Here is a 17,811-nt window from a genome sequence, read left to right as displayed (position 1 = left end):
CCGATTGTATTCCTTATATGACATAGCTATTCGATAGGCAATGCAGTTACGGAAGTCGTTCTTATTGCTAGTACTAGTAATAACAATCTAACCCTTAGCTTCTATTCGTAACAGCTTACGGTAATAGATATAGCTATATCGTAGATGCTATTCTTCTATCGTACCTATTAGCACCCCCTTCTTCGATAGAAGCGCAACAACCTAGCTATCCGGACTAGAGGTTAGTATATATAGATAGGGGAGACTATTCTTTCGGTATGTTTAAGCAATAGTAACCTCCGAGCCGTTAACGATAGTAAACAGCACTCGCTTGTCGTTCCGATAGAAACAGCCCTTATCGGCAAGCTTCTTAGTAGATAGGAGGTTAGCTACTAGACCTAGTATATATAGTATATTAGACAACTTTATGCTGCTTACACTACGCTTATTAACTATCTTAGTCTAAGCCATTCCGACTATCGTAGCGTGCTTCGTATTGCTACTAAACCGAATAGGAATGTAATAGCCTTTATATTTAATAAGCAATAAAGGGTCGTTAACTATATATATGCTAGTACCTAAGTCGACAACCTAATTAGTAGTACGAGTACTAGCAGTAAGAGCCGTAGAAACCTAGTCGCTAATAGTAACTATAGTGTTTACAGTAAAGGCGTAATTGTAGCTTAGGTCTAATAACACCCCCGGGGTAGCATTAGCCGCATACAGCCCCTAAGCACTATTCTAACTAGATAGCGGCTGTTGCTATTATTGCTATGCAGCCAGTCTACGCTGCTGCTGTTGCTGCTATACCCCCTTCTTCTTAGCCTTCTACTGTTTACGACGCAGTCGGTCTTCCTCCTTTAGATAAGAGTATTTAGTATAGCAGCGGTCGGAAGGGTAAGTACCTTAATAGTGTAAGCACTTCTCGCGATTTTAACTATTCTAGTTGTTTCTACTACGACTACGACTATTGTTATTGTTTCCGCGGCTACTACGGCCGCTACGGTTCGAGTTACCTCGACCGTTACTATTGCTACTTTGCTATTATAGTTAGCGTTAAAGACCGAAAAAGCTATTGTATTAGGCCTAGTTTAGTTAAGCTACATTCTTATCAAGCAACGCGCTAATAATGTTGTTAAGGGTACTGTTATTGATAGTGTATTCTAAGGCGCGCATCTGCTTACGTCGTATCTATACGAAAGCCTCGTAGAACGGTGCGATTTATATAATAAATATATAGACAGCCTAATATTAGCTAATAGCTAATTTAGTATCCTTTAAGGCACCGAGCTTCTTCTTATACTTATTGTAGAACTTCTTAACGTCCTTGCCGTCGTAGCGAAGGGTAATATATTCCTAGTAGAGCACAAATTTAGTAGACCTACCTTTACTAGTGTATTTCTTCTTAAGGAAGTCCTACACTTCCTATGATATAGATAGACTAAGCAGTAATTATTAAATATTACTAATACAATTGGCAAAGATCTAGGTACGCGCTGTTTAATCCCTCGAGTCCTATTTATCTTAGCGGTCTTTAAACTCCTTAGAAGACTTACTAGAGGCCTTAGAAAGGGGTCGCTAGCGGGTGCCTTGTATATAGCGCTATACCGACATACCTTTAAGGGCACCCTTAGCGGCATAGGCCTATGCTAGATAATTCTCCTTATTCTTTAGCTTAGGGATGTTGCTTATATAAGCGTTAGTAGTTATAGGGGGAGCTATTGCAGATAGCGACGGCGATATAGAAAGAGACTGTAGACTTGTCTTAAGAGGCCGCCGATAGGCGCGCCTATATTATATAGCGGACAGCCGACACTGTTGTTATATAACCGACTCGAGTTAGGACTAGCATCTACTAGAATACTCGAGGGCGGCAGCGGCGACGATAATAGTATCGGCGCAATTTTTAGTAACGAGCGCTAGCTACGCAGCTATCGGAGTAACTATTAGAATACGTAGTAAACGTGTTGTATACGTTAGAAACGCAAAGGGCTTATAACTACTTAATGTAACTAATGTATTAGAAGAAGGACTAATCTATATAGAAGTCCGAAGATAAAGTATAGTAGTTGCAGCCTTAGGCATTAGGCACGTAATAGACCCTAATACCTAGGCATACACTCTAAGTGTACTAACACCTAAGATACTAGCGGCTATTAAGAGGGTTCAAAAGATGCGAGAGATTTACGCTAAGATAGCTAACAAACTAGCGAAGGCCTAGGCCTATTAGAAGGCCTATTACGACAAACACTATATACCGATAACCTTTAAGCAAGGCGATATAGTTATGCTAAGCACTAAGAACCTCCGCATCCGTAAGCACCTATCCCCTAATAGCAAAATAAGGCCTAAGCTCGTACTAAGATACATTAGTCTATTCCGCATTCGAGAAGTTAAGGGCTCCTCCGTATAGGCCTATTAGTTGTAGCTTCCTCCTTATTATACTATCTATAATACCTTCTATATATCCCTCCTTAAGCTATATTACCTACGCGAGGGGGATAAAGCCCCTACTAAACACGAAGACATACTAGCGGATAGTAAAGAGCTATAGTCTATAGAACGTATTCTAAAGCACCGGACTAGGTAAGGCAAAAAGGAGTACCTCTTAAGATAGCAAGGCTATTCGCCTAAATAGGACTCGTAGGAAGATAAAGCCTCTTTTAAAGACATAACTAAGTTGTTAGATAAGTATTAGACTAGCGTAAAGAATACGAAGAAGGCTAAGAGCTTATAATACCTATAATATCGCTAGGGATTAATGCTACCCCCGGGGTACTATTAGCTAACTAATTAGAGGCAAGCAATTGTTAGTAATAAAAGACAATAAGACTATACTACTATAGAATCTACCTCTTTACTAGCGCACCCTACAAGACCCTTCTCTTAGCGCCCCTCTTATTCCTTTATTCTATAAAGGCCCTAAGGCCTAGTCGGTCGACGGCGCGCGCGTATATAAATAGTAGCGATAATAATAATAACGGCGTCGCGCTACGAGCTAGCGAAGGACGGCGCGGCTAGCGCGGCTATATTAGTAACAGTATTACGAAGTGTATTGCTATTAAGAAAGGACGGATACAGCTATATTAGTAACGGTATTGCCGAGTATATTATTAGTCGAAGAAGGAAATCGAAAGCAAGGTAAAGTTAGCGCTAAGACGACTAGCGCCGCTATTGTTAATATTACTTGCTATTATCGCTGCGCCGCAGGTACAAGCTTACCTGCACTACGAGCCTAAGGCACTATACTAGCTAAGTTAAAAGATTGAGCCTATTAAAGGTTTAATCAAAACTTTAAGGCCGAGTTAAAACTTTAACTAAGTTAAAAGATTAAGCGACTAATAGACTAACTAAGGGCAAAAACTATAGAGCTAAGCTAGCTAGGGTCGATCTTGCGGACAATAGGTTACTCCTCGATCTTTCCGACCCTTTAAGCAAGGCGAACCTTAACTATTGCACTTATAATAGCCTTTACCTATAGAAACTAGAAGAACTAAGTTTTTTGAAAAGATATAATTAGTTAATACTTGAAGGCTGCTAAACCTAACTAATTTAGGCTAGTAAAACTACGATAGTAAATAATAGCCCTTATAACAATAAGAACAATCCCTCGGAACGGACAACCCTCGGAAGCGGACATTGCTAGGTCTTTTAAGAGTAGACGCAAAGAACTCGGTACGACATTACTTAGAACGGAGGTAGGGCTACAATACCTCGTACGTCTACCTATTATAGTAGGGAAGACGCGCTCGTATTATAATTAGTCGAAGGTCCTTAATTCTCGTAGTTATATATTACTTTATTATATATAAGGATAGCGCAGTTAGAGTTGGACATTGTATTGTATTAGAGGTAAGGTTTAATATAGTTATATAATCGGTAGTTATGCGTTCAATTTAGCGCGGACTAAGCGGCTTATTAGACCTGCTAAGTTAGTAGTAATAGAGGTTGAGACTAGAACAAAGACCGGCTACGAGGGCGCGGCCTTTAGAAGGGAAGCGTGTATTAGGGCTAAAGAGGCTATACGTAATTAGTATATAACTAGGCCGAGTAAAGCTAGGGTCTTAATGCCTTAGGCAGGGCTTGGCGCTTAGCGTTAGGCTAACTCTCCTACCTTCCTCCCTCTCCTCCTAGCTCCTTATCGAATACTATACTAATTTACTACTACCCTATCTACCTGCTAACATAACCCTTCTTATAGAATACCTCCTAAGGTAGCAAGGCTATTTACCTAAATAGGACTCGTAGGAAGCTAAAGGATCCTTTAAGGATATAACCGAGTTATTAGATAAGTATTAGACTAGCGTAAAGAATAAGAAGAAGGCTAAAAGCTTATAATGTTACTATTAAGGCCTAGAACAATGCTACCCCTAGGGTGCTATTAGCTAACTAATCGGAGGCAAGCAATTGTTAGCAATAAAGGATAATAAGACTATACTAGGCGCGCTACGACGCGTTAACCAATTGCCTGCTCTTTTAAGGACTCTACCTCTTTACTAACGCGCCCTATAGATCCCCCTCTTATTCCCTTATTCTATCGAGGCCTCGAGGCCTAGGTAATCGGCGAGGACGGCGCGGCCGGCGCGGCTATATTAGTAATAGTATTGCGGAGTGTATTGCTGCTTAAGAAAGGAAGGATATAGCTATGTTAGTAACGGTGTTGCCGAGTTATTATTAGTTAAAGAAGGAAATTAGAAGTAAGGTAAAGTTAGCGCTAAGACGGCTAGTTCCGCTATTATTAATATTACTTACTATTGTTACTACGCCTACAGGCACAACCTTACCTACACTACGAGCCTAAGGCACCTTTAATTAAAACTTTGATTAAAACTTTAAGCCGCTTAAAAGATTAAGCGACTAATAGACTAACTAACTAAGGGTAAAACTATAGAGCTAAGCTAGCCGGGGTCGATCTTGCGAATAATAGGTTACTCCTCGATCTATCTAACCCTTTAAGCGAGGCGAACCTCTACTACTACACTTATAATAGCCTTTACCTATAGAAACTAGACGAGCTATGTTTTTTGAAAAGATAAGATAAGATTAACACTTAAAGGCTGCTAAACCTAACCAATTAGGGCTAGTAAAACTATAATAGTAAATAATGGCCCTCGTAACAATAAGAATAGTAACCCTCGGAAGCGGACAAACCCTCGGAAGCGGACATTACTAGGTCTTTTAAGAGTAGACGCAAAGAACTCGGTACGACATTACTTAGAACGAAGGCAGGGCTATAATACCTCGTACGTCTACCTATTATAGTAGGGAAGACGCGCTCGTATTGTAATTAGTCGAAGGCCCTTAATTCTTATAGATATATATCACTTTATAGTTTATTATATATAGAGATAGCGTAGTTAGAGTTGTATATTGTATTGTTTAGAGGTAAGGTTTAATATAGTTATATAATTAGGTAGTTAAGTGTTTATTTTAGCGCGGCTAAGCAGCTTATTAGACTTACTAAGTTAGCGGCAATAGGGGTTGGGATTGGAATATAGGCAGGCTACGAGGGCGCGGCCTTTAGAAGGGAAGCGTATATTAGGGCCAAAGAGGCTATACGTAATTAGCATATAACTAGGCCGAGTAAAGCTAGGGTCTCGATACCTTAGGCAGGGCTTGGCGCTTAGCGTTAGGCTAACTCTCCTACCTTCCTCCCTCTCCTCCTAGATCCTTATCGAATACTATACTAATTTACTACTACTCTATCTACCTACTAACATAACCCTTCTTATACTAGTAGGAGTCTTAGGATACTTGCTAGGTCGAATGTGTCTAGTAGTACCCTAATCCTCCCTAATCCTAATCCTTTCTAATCTAATCCTTCCTAACTACTAATCTCTCCTAGGGCCTTAGATCGCCTATATATAAAATAGACGAGGTCTAGCTATCTAGTAGCCCTCTTTATCGAGCCTCTAAGGTTACTATACCCCTATAAGCCCTTAAGGTAGCTTCTTATATACTACTAAATGCCTCTTTACCCTCCGCTTCTTACTAGAGACCTACTACTAGCTAGTATAATACTTATAGGGTACCTCTAACCGACCGTCTTATATAGGCGCTTTACCTCGAGCTAGTACGCCGCTTCCTTTACTCTTTACTTTATATACCTCGATTAAGTCTTCTTTAAAAGGCTTCTTATAGAGCTACTATTATATCGAGTTATCGATTTAGCTATTAAAAGAGATAATATAGGGTTATAGACGAGCTTAAGAAGGTATTATTATTTAAAGAGTTAGAAGTCCTTATAATCTATACTATCTATATATCTATCTACTAATATACGGCTTCTATACGCTAAGAAACTAGCTCTCTCACCGCTATAGTCTTCTACTCTTCCTTATACCGGCGGTAGCTATATCGAGTAATCTCTTATATAATCTATACTATATTATACCTAATAGCTATACTAGAAGTAGGCTTAGTATGCCTTCTAATTAGGTAACTCGTTCCTTAATTACTAAGGATTATAGATTACTAGATACTAAAGGAATCTCTTTAAATATCTATATACCTTCTCGTACTTAAAGCGCTTCTAAAGATGGCTTCTAACTACTAGAATAGGCTTAGTCGCCCACTAAGCAGTAAGGTCTGTTATAGAAACTCGAGCAACCGCAGTGAACACGCAGGTCTATGGGTTTGGTTATGGGGGAAACAGCATCGGATCGACGCACGCTCCCCTCGGAGCACGGCGCTGCGCCAAGAGGCAGGGCAGGCATGTTGGCCGCCGAGGCTCTTCGCCTGGGTGATAAGATGTCACCAGCAAGACCAAGACACCGATAAGCAACGCCTCAATGGTGCATGGCGGCGACCGCGGATTAGCCGAGCGCTATCAATATGCCCTTGTTCTCTTTGGCTGGTCTGCGACACAATTGCGTGGAGCAGTGGTATGTTACGTATGTACTGGCTAGCGTAGCATCCAGGACTGCCATGTGCCCTAGCGTGGCCTAGGGCGGTTGTAAGTATATGGACTTGTGCCCGTCTTCTTCCACTCTCAAGCATTGACGCTCCGGGATTCGAAGCTGGGCGCCCGCGTGAGCTTCTTTTCACCATGAATCGCTTACGTCGACCATGGACGGTCCACCGGACGAACACGGATGACGTGCAGATGAACACTTTGCACGACAATGGCAAGAAACCGGCCCGTGACAACTCGGATGAAGAGCTCGCGCAAGCGAACGACGAGAAGATCATTCAGACTGGGAGGATAGAGCCTGTAAACGGAAATCGACAAGGCAATCCCACGGAAATCGAGGTTGATCTCAGCCATGTCGTGGAAGACAACGAAATCAAGGACCTGGACGGCGATACGTCGCCATATCCGGAAGTGGTAAGTAGGATCAACTCAGCACCAAATCCATGGGATGAGAGTGCCATATGCATGACTTGAGCTCACAGAGATGGCCAGCGCGCGGTTGTACCAGAAACAGACGATCCATCGATACCTGTGAACACGCTTCGGATGTGGTTGCTCGGAATCATTTGGGTCTTGATCGGTGGCGGCGTGAACCAGTTCTTCTCGCTCCGTTATCCCGCCGTTCATATCGTATCCATCGTTGCTGAATTGCTGGCCTATCCTATGGGTGTTGCACTGGCTCACATCTTGCCAATCATGACCATCAACATCCCATACTTCGGACCATGGACCGTCAACCCGGACAGACACTTCAATGTCAAAGAGCATGTGGTCATTGTCATCATGTCGAACGTGACAATCGGCTTCGCAGGAGGTGCAGATGCAAGCAATGTCATTCAAGCGGCCATGAAGTTCTACGGGTTTGACATTAAGCCGGGCTTCAGTGTCCTGGTCGTCCTCTGCTGTCAACTCCTCGGGTTTGGGATTGCAGGTCTCTGCCGACAATGGCTAGTAGAGCCAGCGAACATCATCTGGCCTGGCGTCTTGGGCAACTGTGCGCTGCTAAATTCCCTACACAGTCGAGCAAACGTCGTTGCAGACGGATGGAAGATCTCCAGAATCAGATTCTTCATGATCGTCATGGCTTGTGCGTTTGTTTGGTACTGGTTTCCCGGGTTAATGTTCGTTGCGCTGAGTTACTTCACCTGGGTCTGCTGGATCGCTCCTAATAATATCGTCGTCAATCAGTTATTTGGCTTCCAGACAGGTCTCGGACTGAGCCCGATCACATTTGACTGGAGTCAGATTGCTTACAATACCAATCCCCTCCTTTCGCCTTCTTGGGCTGCTATCAACGTCTTTGGTGGCTTCGCCTTCTTCTACTGGATCGTGGTTCCTGGCATATACTACACCAACACTTGGTTCACTGCTTACCTTCCAATGATGACAGCGGACGTCTACGATCGCTTTGGTGGAGAGTACAATGTCACAAAGGTTCTGACTCCTGATGGGACCCTGGATCCTGTCGCCTACGCAGAGTACTCTCCGCCGTACTTGAGCGCTACATTTGCATTTGTGTATGGCTTGTCTTTCGCTTCCATCACTGCCGTGCTTGTCCACGTCTGGCTGTGGCACGGTAGCGATATCTACGAAGCTCTTCGAGGTCGCCAGAAGCTTGACATCCATGGTCGTCTCATGCGAGCATACAGGGATGTGCCCTGGTGGTGGTATATTGTCCTGCTTGCTGTGTGCTTTGCGATGTCGTGTGTTCTGGTCGAGGTCTTCAACACAGAGCTTCCCATCTACGGAGTCGTTCTTGCACTTTTGATTCCTGCAATTTACATGGTTCCATGCGGCATAATCCAAGGCATCACAAACGTCGATGCGAATCAACTGAATGTGCTTTCGGAATTTATTGGAGGCTACATGTTCAAAGGAAAGCCTCTTGCAAACATGGTATTCAAGATCTTGTCGACCGACGTTGTTAGTCAAGGCATTTTCTTCGCCCAAGATCAGAAGCTGGGTCATTACTTCAAGGCATGATCACTTTTTGCGTCCACTATCCACTAGCTAACCATACTACTCGCATAGGTCGCTCCCCGAACTGTCTTCTTTGCGCAAGGACTTGCTACCGTTCTTGGGGCTCTATGTCAGACTGGAGTAACTCTGTGGATGCTTGGCAACATTGACGATATCTGCTCTAGTGATCAGAAGGATTCGTTCACATGTCCGAATGGCAGAACGGTGTTTTCAAGCTCCGTAATTTGGGGCTTGGTCGGACCCGGAAGACTATACAGCGTTGGCAAGATCTACAGTTCCCTGCTGCATTTCTTCTGGCTTGGATTATTGGTACCCGTCCTGAGCTGGGCTGCGTGGAAGTATACCAAAAAGGACTGGATCAAGAAGCTCAACTGGCCCTTGATCTTTGTGGGAACGTACAATGTGCCTCCTGCCACGGGTAAGCAGGAGCAGCCCAAGGTCTGAGACATGTGCTGACATTCGATTCATTACGTTGTAGGCATCAATTACTCCTCGTGGGCTCTGGTCAACGTCATCTTCAACCACAGCATCAAGAAGAAGTTCTTCGCGTGGTGGGCCAAGTATAACTACATCCTCGCGGCTGCCATGGACTTTGGTACTGCGTTTTCGGGCATCATCATCTTCTTTGCTGTGAGCTATCCTGGATACTCCTTTCCGGACTGGTGGGGCAACACGGTGTTTCTCAATACGGCAGACGGAAGAGGTGATGCCTGGAAGGCGATGCCGTCCGTCGGCTATTTCGGAGCGGCCAACGGGACGTGGAGCTAGGGAACATGTGTGTTCGTCGAGGACTATCGTAGTGTCATACTCGATCTGCTTGTCTTGACCCCGATGTTTCGGCTATGTTCCAAGCCTACCTTGCTCTACATCACGGGCATCACCTGTTGGTGTGCGATGAGGCAATGACTAATCGCTGACAAGGAATCTTACTTCGCCCACAATTCACCCTGCCGAGCAGGCGGGCTGCTGGTATACGCTTTGTCAGCGCAGATGCTGAGCGCGAGCGACTTGCAAGTTGTATCAGGCGAGAGCCAAGACAGGTGATGCGATTCGGGAACGTCCAAAAGACGTTCCCTCAACATATATTCATATTCCCGCACCGATGCGCATGGCGATCTGACCACGAGATTTCCATGTCACGACGCACCCCCGCTCCCGATCAGCAGCACATCCCGATGCAGACAAAAGATGCTCGAGTACGGCCTCCGCCGTCTGTGATTGCGTATTCTATCGAGCGGCGCGGCTGGAGAAGGATTGTACTGAACAGGTCTACAGTCACGACAGTACTAAGTCACGTCGAAAACCACCACTGTGGCACTGTTTCGTCCCTGCTGGGGTCCGGCAATTTCGTGAGCACAAAGTCAGAGCAGTGAGCACAAAGTCAATGCTTCAGAGTTCTGCAGTCGCCGCTGTTTGTTGGACTAGGATACAATATTTCGGCAGTATTTCCATCGCTAGCGTCATCCACTCCCTTCCACCCCAGCCCGTTTACCTTGCTTGTCAACGGGACTGTGGTACCCGGTTGGCACCATCCCCTTCCAGCATGCTCGCAAGGCGCTTCGAGTAGCCATGTTCTCGGCATTTGCCTCAGAAGCATGTCCAATAATCACACATGCTTTCTGCATCAACCGCTTCGCGGGCTTCATGCCCAAGACTGCTGCGAACTACTGTCTCTCTCTTCATCATCAGCATTCACTCGCTCGCGGACGAGCAAGCGCGCGCGCGCGCTGCAGAACTCGTGCACAACACCTTCTCTCGCCTCTCTCGCTGGCCGAGTCACTGCTTTTTGACATCAGTGGCCAAGGCAGATTCCGTCCCTACAATCCACACGTCGTAAATTGGCCTCGATTGCGCAAAAGGTAAGTCGCGACCACCGTCCGAACCCCATCGAGGTGAGAAATATGACTGATATAATCAGTATTTCGTGGAGATGAAGCTTTTCTCCTCGCTCTTACCCATACTCGCCATTAGCTTCAGCATCTTCGCCTTCGTCGCTGCTGGCGTCGCGTGTCACAAGCAAGGCGCGCCGTGTTCACATGGTAGCAAAGGAGGGGTTTACACTCAAGGCACGGTTGGAATCATTGGTGGTGGAGGGCCTTTCGCGAAGGTTGACAATGGTATGGGTGGTTGCGACCGCAGGAAAGGGGGCTGTTAGACTGGGCCCGCAAGCTGAAGCCGGAATACTGACGAGGTATATGTGATGAATGCGATGGAATCGGACGACATGATTCGATTCTGTGTTTTGATGTTACTGTTGCATTGGATGTCGGAGTAGGCGGGTCTTGCCTCTGGAGGCTAAGGTATCTGGAACTTCTAACCTGTGTATGTAAGAGTGGAACCATTGGCAGTGTCATGCTCTCCCTTGACCAAGTGAGACACTTGTCGTGTCGAAGGTACGGGCTACTGTTCCGTAAGCCTCACGCAAGTCATTTGATAGACGGAGTGAGAAGTGGTAGATATAGTGTACATGCCAATGAAAGCGCCGGCTTATGTGGCTTATGCATAGTGGTAACAATCCATCGTTTTCATGCTCGCATCAATCCCAGCTATAGAAGCGTCAGCAGCAGCTCGTCGTCCGACATAGCCGTATTGTTATTGATCATGCGACATCATACCCTTGGTCTTTCTGCCGTACAATGTCTCCCGAATTGCCTGTCTGCTCTCCAGTCTTGCCGCCTTCGACCACTAATCGATCTAGTTGGAAGAATTGCGATATCACTGTTTGTCTCTGCGCAAGCCATGGTCAGCCGTGGATGATGCGCAAGCAAATGTAATGCCTTGGGTGCGTGCAGGCAGAAGTGCCAGTTTCCCACTCACCTTCAACATCCGCAGCTCTTTCAGCGCCTTCTGCATCAACTCCTGTATTCGCCGGCCATCTGTTTCTGTCGAATGTTCCCTAAAGGCATCTCGCGTTCTTCGTTGCGCGTATTCTCTGAAATTATAAGCGGCGAATTGTCGACTTGTGCGGAGTAAAGATCGGTAGAGCGAGCGTACTTGGACGGCTGAGGTCGACGACATGCCAGAGAGGGGGGGTGTATGTGGTCGCGGGGTGGTCAATCGAAGTGACAGTTATGGGATGGGATGGAAGCTCGGCGGAAGGGGAAGGGAAGGCGGAAGTCGGTGTGGCGTGGCGTGGCGTGGCTGGTGCCGAATGTGGCTGTTCAGCAGGGAGAAGGGAGTTGTGTATACTAAGACTGTAGACTCCAGCGTCTGCACTGTCACGTATATCGCATATCGGACATGCTTCAATCATTCAATAATACATTCATGCAGTAGTTTCTTCGATCACGCCAAGCATCCATGGCTCCGGTCCGTTCACTCTCCCTCTCCCTCTCCCTCTCCCTCTCCTCTCCCTGCGCCGCGGAGAAAGCCGCATCCGCGCGTGAACATTCGCTGACATGGCACATCTCGCCCAGTATCGTCCGCCCGGCCGCAGCAATCGCTCGGGCAGGTCAAATGCCGACAATGATGTCTTCGAAGGCCTGCCCGTCAAGCAATGGGGCCAATCTTATGCCAAAGTCTCGCTGGCGCCTCCACAGTCCGAGACGGAAGCAAAGAAGGACGACAAATGGGCCGAAGGCTCCATGCCACGAGACTATCAAGTACGTCCCGTGTCGTTGTGCCACCTAGCTTCTCTCATTGCCTGTCGAACCCTCCCTTCCGCCCAGAGCTCCTGACATGTCCCAGCTTCTGCATCCATGGACGCAACATCTTCTGAGATTGGCTAGATCGGGCCAAGTAGGCACCAAGCGAAAGCAGGAAGCCGACCTGGATGAAGACAAGCCCGAAGATGAAGCCGCCGAAGAAGAGCCCACCAAGAACACCAACTTGCCTGAAGAAAGAGGCTATGTCGCGAAGAAATGGAAGCCCATCCCCGAACATGCTCTTGAGCCTGAGCACAAGCACTTCAATTACCTCGCCAAAAGACGTCGAGGCCTCCCGAGCTTGTATGCTCCCGATGTTGCAAATGGTGTGGCGGTGCCGATGCGAAAAACGAAAGTGCAAAAGACAGATGCCAACGGTGAAATTGCTGTCTACGACGTCCTGGTGCCAGAGGGCCAGGTCCTCGAGGGTGAGATCGCAGAGTCCACCGAGTTAGCGCACGTGAAACTTGTCACCGCGGCTCCAGGCACTATCATCGAGGGAGTCGGCGTAGCTAATGACGAAGGCGTTGTTGTAGCCGAGCATCTCAGGCCTAACGCTACTCGGCGAAATAGGCCTCCTCCGAAGAAGAAAGGCGGACCGGGAAGAGGCAAAAAGCGGGTGACGTTCACCAATCCGGACGGTAGTACCTACACGACCATCGTGCCCAATGCGACAAAGATTGTTCCCCAGCCTGGGCAGACAGTGAAGCATGTTGCCAAAGGCGAAGAAGCTTCGGCCGACATCTCTGCCGAAGAGGCTGCCAAGAGAGCGCCATCCCAGACTGGAGAGGAGGGTGAAGAGGGAGATGACGATGATGATGAGGAAGGTGACGGCGACGACGATAGAGAAGAGGGCGAGCTTTCCGATGACGATGCACCGGCGACAGGCAGCCAGACGCCAGCGAAATCAGAATCAAATAGTGAATCTCAGCCTATGGAAGATGTCAGACCAAGCCAGCCTGCGCCGACTAGTCAGCCGTCAGTCGAGCTCATGTTCAACGCCGACGTTTCTGAGCCGGAAAAGGCTCCAGAAAAGCAGCCAGAGACCATGGCACCGTCAGCACCGTCCGCGGTGCCCGCAACAGAATCCGTGCGCGACGCTTCCAGCTCCCCCGAAATGCCGCTTGCCAAGAGCCATAGCAGGACAGCTTCTCTCGTAGAGCCACCGCCTGTCTCGCTTGACTCCGAGCCCGATGCTGGGGAGCCACCCGCTGCAGCATCACCTGTAGACGCCGAGCCAGGCATAGCTGCCGTTGCGAAGCTTGACGATCTTCCTCCTGAAGCCATTGTTGCAGAAGCCATTCCTGAAGTCGTAGAGGGAGAGCCTCCCGAGCCGGTGGCAGAAATCGCTGCCGAAGCTGTTGTACAGGACGGTGAGAAATTCGAGGACGGAGAAGAGGATCTGCTCGGAAATCTAGAGAAGCACCTTGGTGGCGATGGGAATGGCGAGGGGTAGTGTTCCAACGACCAGGACCATTGTGATGAGGCAAGACAAGCTTGGGAGCGAGATGTTTATGGCTAGTATTGACAGAATCCTCTGGCAGTGATACCCGCAAGAGCGTGTTAGTTGATGCTTCGCCGCCTTTGCTGCCGACGTGCGTGGAGTGCGCGAGATTGAGCTCGAGAAGCGGTCATATCATGGCTTCCGAGTTGCGGTGAATGTTCTTGAGCAATATCAGTGTGGTTATATGAAAAGTATACTGGAGATGGAAAGGATAGTGAACGAGGAGGTGTGGGAATCGGAAGAAGAATACTGATGAGACATAAGATTTGGTGTGAGGACTAGGCCGCGATGTGTCCATAACTAGCTCGTATGGAGCTGAACCCACTTGGACGGCTCCCTCTTCACGGCGAACCGACAGGTCTGGGTCAAGGCCGTGCTACACTATTGATATGTGTCCTCTTCCACCAGTTGTCCTAGCTCAAGTCGCGTCATACCGTTCTTGAGTAGGTTGACGCCTTCGATGTACAAGTTCTTGAACTTTGGCTGACTCTTGACGAGCGTTAACAGCTTCTTGACGTCTAGGTCGGCGCATGAAAATGCTAGCATCTCTAGCTGTGGCAATGTCTGTTCCAGCAATGCGGCCGGCAACGAGCTGCATTCGGCTGATTTGGCGTTGAGAAGAACTGCTGGCGAAGTCTCCGTTGCAACCTGGCAAGTCGGACTTATAAGCGTTGAGGGTGAGGGAGTTGAGCTTTGGAACCTCGGCGAGGATGCTAGCAAAATCTGCCGTAGAGTTCCTGACTGCTGTTGCGTACTTCTCGCCCTGAAGCTCGTTGGATACACTTTCGACCCATGCCGAGAGATCGAGTTCCTCAGTCTGTTGGAGCACGTTCTTCAAATTCAAAAGGTCGACTATCGTCGCTTGCAGGAGCGCTGAAGCCATGTCGGCAGCAAGCATTCTTGTAGTCCTCGAAATTATCTGGTCGTAGGGAAGACAATTCCTCATCACCATGAGCGAGCTCGATCTCGACCGGTCCTCCATATTCCTTGACATGCTCGAAGAGCTCGGTCATGGTAGCGATGTCAACGCCGCTTTCTCTTATGCACCCTTGTGCTTGCATGGCCTCGCACTCCCATTCCGACCTCTCAAAGCGTTCAGGTTTTTCAACAGGCCATAGCTGCAGACTCTGCCACCACTCCCGCCTGCGAAGCAGCATTTCGTCGCTCGCAACCTCTTCGATTGCGAAAGCCAGCTTTTTCACAGGCCGTCCATCTTGGAGACCCTTGACAGTTTCGACTGCTTCCAAGATGCTTTTGGCAGAGCGTAGAAGAATTGAGAGCTGGTTTGGAGCTAGATCGCAGACTCCTGTCGTGGCCATGGAGATGCCATCTTCTCTTGTGCGTTGGCGTAGTCTGAGCTGCTGCGAGTTCACGCTACCAGTTGGCCGGTCTGGAAGTTCTTGCGCTGAGTGAGCTGTGGTATTGTGTCGGCCGTTTCGCAGGGGTAGATCGCAGTTCGGAAACCTGGACTGGCATGCCCTCATACTCGAGCTTTCTAGCGGCGAGTTCGTTGTGAGGCGACATTGCGGTTGCTTGAGGATAGGTTGTTCGCGCTAATGTCTCTCGAGTGCATATAGGTACTCGACCGGCTTGTAGTGATGTTGGTGATGGTGTTGATGAAGAAGTTGTACGCGACAAACACACGATTGGACTCGTTATATTCATAGAGCCGCACTTTGTGGCGCAGCAAGCATGTGATGGAAAGCGCAAAGTGAGGGCGTGCACAGACCTCTCATGTGAGGATTCCCGCGAAGCATGTGATATTGTGAAGTCGGACGGTATAGCTCGTTTGGTTCGACAGATTTATACCATTGTCTCTGCAATTCAGGGCAGTCTTCACCATGCGTTGTTCATTTCTGCCCTTACTTGTTCTTAGACAATACCATGTAATCCTCCTGCTGCATCTGAATCCACTTCGGGGGACTGTTGTCGCGCGGCGGACTTTTCAACCATTCCTCCCAATCCTCACGGAAAGTTATCTTCAGAGAAGTCCGTGTTCTTGAATCAAACACAGTAGTATCGTTCGCCTGGAGATACCGCATTCGAAAGCGGCCATTCCTCGTGCCCGAGAGCATCGTTATAAAATTTGGAGCCTTGTCGTCTTCTCTCAGGTACGTGTATTTGCGATGCATGATTTCTGGCACGATGGCAGGAAACACGCGGGAGAGCTGAAGTGTGCTGTCAGAGAAATCACCAATGACGGTGAAGACCACGAAGTCGCCGTTGACCTCTTGACAAAAATCGTCAGCATCTCGCTTGACCTTCATGGCCCAGTCTATAGGATCTAACAGCAGAAAGAAGAGACCAGCCTCCCACACGTCACTGCAGTATGCGATGAGGCCATGAATGGGCTTTGGAAGAACGAGAGGTTCTTGCTGTTTGGCTAAGAGAGCCGCAGTAAGGGAGTCGGTAGCCAACCTTGCAAGTCCCAGCTTTTCATGCCCCATCTGGTGATCTACTTGTGCCTTTGCGCAATCGCCATAGCGGGCCCAGACTTTGTTCAGGATTGGGTACTCAACATTGTCGCCCAGGTAGTATTCTAGATCTTTAAGCTTACTGGTCATGTCTGATCGGCTGACAGTCAGAGCAGGTAGATATTTCGGACTCTTCTCGTCTCTGTTGCCAATCTGAATGGGAATCAAGCTCTGATCTACCTGCATCCCAGAGGACAAGAGAATTGCAATGTCCAATTGTCCAAACTCGGTCTCGTTGCCGGTGGCGCGTTCGTGGTCATTGTATCGGAAAATACGCTCGCCAGTGATTAAGGGTTCTTCTTGGCTGAAGTCCACAAATTGGATGTCTGCAAAAATTGACGAGCCTAGACCGTGACCAAGCATCTTCAGCACGACGTCCCGAATGCTAAGCTGCCGATCAGAGTTTGTGGGCTTTGCGTGTGGACAGACCAGTCGATTCGCATCAGCACCCACAATCCCGTGCTTCTTGAAAAGCTGCAGGCGGTTGTCGTGGAAAATATAAACGTCGAGGATAATGCTACGATAAATCGGAGTGGATGCTTTGTCCTCGGCCTTCAACATTTCGACAGCCTTTTTGGCGTTGTACCGGCTCAAGAATGCACCAGGCCTGAGAAGGAGCCAATGAGGTCGGACCATCTTGTTGTGCTTTGTAGATAGCAAAGTGTGCCGATGTGATTAGAGGGAGAAGGTTAGCAGCGCGCGCAGACGTTGATATATTTTCTATGCCTGGATCTCTATGCCCCAAAGGCAAATATTTGAAAGCTTGCCTGAAAAGCAGCAATATTGGCTATGATTGTCTTAGCAAACAGATAACTCCATGGCCTTGATGTTTGATGCAGATGAATGCTTCTTTCACTTTCGTAACTTCGTAACATTCGTGAAAGGTCATGGACGGCGATTCCAACAGTCGCCAACTTCCACATGCTTCCGTGTTGTCGGTGCTGTTCGTTTGAGCAGCGTCAGCAGAGCTGCTGATGAGCCGTATTGGGCTCAGCCCATCATACTTGGAAGCAATTTTCCACATTCATTTCGCAGCGGCTTCACTTCCAAGCAGCTTTGCCATCTCTATTTCTTCGTGTCCTTCCTGTCATTTATTCGTCTTGATTCTATTGGGCAATAGCGCAGTTGTAAGGACGCAAACCAAAGTGACTCCGCCGCTCAGGTACAAGACCTTCTTGATCGAAGTGATGTCGCTCAAGCCACCATCAGTCATCGCGCTCTGTGCGACGATCGGTGCAAGAATTCCAAACAGCCTGCCCAAAGTGGAGGCAAGACCACTTGCTGTACCACGAATGGCCGCCGGGAAGACTTCGGGAG

At 47.8% G+C, this 17,811-nt stretch overlaps 7 protein-coding genes across 7 annotated transcripts in view; 3 read left to right on the top strand and 4 right to left on the bottom strand.

The window, feature by feature from the left end:
• Positions 1–6,993: 6,993 nt before the first annotated feature.
• MYCFIDRAFT_202427 (uncharacterized protein) lies at positions 6,994–9,695 on the top strand. Its single transcript, XM_007925380.1, has 4 exons — positions 6,994–7,306; positions 7,385–8,869; positions 8,924–9,290; positions 9,351–9,695. Exons 1-4 carry the CDS (start codon positions 7,028–7,030, stop codon positions 9,638–9,640), a joined length of 2,421 nt encoding a protein of 806 aa, XP_007923571.1. The 5' UTR covers positions 6,994–7,027; the 3' UTR covers positions 9,641–9,695.
• Positions 9,696–10,532: 837 nt separating this feature from the next.
• MYCFIDRAFT_210438 (uncharacterized protein) lies at positions 10,533–11,325 on the top strand. Its single transcript, XM_007925379.1, has 2 exons — positions 10,533–10,731; positions 10,791–11,325. The coding sequence occupies exon 2, from the start codon at positions 10,803–10,805 to the stop codon at positions 11,025–11,027; it is 225 nt and encodes a 74-aa protein (XP_007923570.1). The 5' UTR covers positions 10,533–10,731; positions 10,791–10,802; the 3' UTR covers positions 11,028–11,325.
• A 146-nt stretch (positions 11,326–11,471) lies between these two features.
• Positions 11,472–11,890, bottom strand: MYCFIDRAFT_82139 (uncharacterized protein; the record flags this gene model as incomplete). Its single annotated transcript, XM_007924644.1, has 2 exons — positions 11,472–11,600; positions 11,690–11,890. 2 exons carry the CDS (start codon positions 11,888–11,890, stop codon positions 11,472–11,474), a joined length of 330 nt encoding a protein of 109 aa, XP_007922835.1.
• On the top strand, positions 11,889–14,398 carry MYCFIDRAFT_214156 (uncharacterized protein; the record flags this gene model as incomplete). The annotated part of the gene is made up of 3 exons (XM_007925378.1): positions 11,889–11,906; positions 12,289–12,474; positions 12,560–14,398. 3 exons carry the CDS (start codon positions 11,889–11,891, stop codon positions 13,970–13,972), a joined length of 1,617 nt encoding a protein of 538 aa, XP_007923569.1. The 3' UTR covers positions 13,973–14,398.
• MYCFIDRAFT_181895 (uncharacterized protein) lies at positions 14,378–14,897 on the bottom strand. The gene has a single exon (XM_007925377.1). The coding sequence runs from the start codon at positions 14,564–14,566 to the stop codon at positions 14,402–14,404; it is 165 nt and encodes a 54-aa protein (XP_007923568.1). The 5' UTR covers positions 14,567–14,897; the 3' UTR covers positions 14,378–14,401.
• A 985-nt stretch (positions 14,898–15,882) lies between these two features.
• Positions 15,883–17,492, bottom strand: MYCFIDRAFT_214155 (uncharacterized protein; the record flags this gene model as incomplete). The annotated part of the gene is made up of 1 exon (XM_007925376.1): positions 15,883–17,492. The coding sequence occupies exon 1, from the start codon at positions 17,128–17,130 to the stop codon at positions 15,883–15,885; it is 1,248 nt and encodes a 415-aa protein (XP_007923567.1). The 5' UTR covers positions 17,131–17,492.
• Positions 17,493–17,581: 89 nt separating this feature from the next.
• The window catches only part of MYCFIDRAFT_186517 (uncharacterized protein), a gene marked incomplete at both ends in the record, with an annotated part of 1,640 nt that continues 1,410 nt past the window's right edge, over positions 17,582–17,811 (bottom strand). The window contains one exon of the mRNA XM_007925375.1: positions 17,582–17,802. Coding sequence (XP_007923566.1) covers positions 17,582–17,802 — 221 coding nt within the window. The remainder of the gene's footprint in view (positions 17,803–17,811) is intronic.

Source organism: Pseudocercospora fijiensis (assembly GCF_000340215.1).
Source record: "Pseudocercospora fijiensis CIRAD86 unplaced genomic scaffold MYCFIscaffold_2, whole genome shotgun sequence".
In the NCBI taxonomy this organism is placed as follows: Eukaryota; Fungi; Ascomycota; class Dothideomycetes; order Mycosphaerellales; family Mycosphaerellaceae; genus Pseudocercospora; species Pseudocercospora fijiensis.
Note: the sequence above shows the minus strand (reverse complement) of the source record. Positions and strands in the feature narration are given on the sequence as shown.

What these genes read in the sequence shown, in the direction of transcription:
- MYCFIDRAFT_181895 (XM_007925377.1), bottom strand. Translation starts at nt 14,566, where the DNA reads ATGCTAGCATTTTCATGCGCCGACCTAGACGTCAAGAAGCTGTTAACG.
- MYCFIDRAFT_202427 (XM_007925380.1), top strand. Translation starts at nt 7,028, where the DNA reads ATGAATCGCTTACGTCGACCATGGACGGTCCACCGGACGAACACGGAT. An exon ending in CGTCGCCATATCCGGAAGTG is followed by an intron (nt 7,307 to 7,384) that starts GTAAGTAGGATC and finishes AGAGATGGCCAG; the next exon opens with CGCGCGGTTGTACCAGAAAC. An exon ending in AGCTGGGTCATTACTTCAAG is followed by an intron (nt 8,870 to 8,923) that starts GCATGATCACTT and finishes CTACTCGCATAG; the next exon opens with GTCGCTCCCCGAACTGTCTT.
- MYCFIDRAFT_210438 (XM_007925379.1), top strand. Translation starts at nt 10,803, where the DNA reads ATGAAGCTTTTCTCCTCGCTCTTACCCATACTCGCCATTAGCTTCAGC.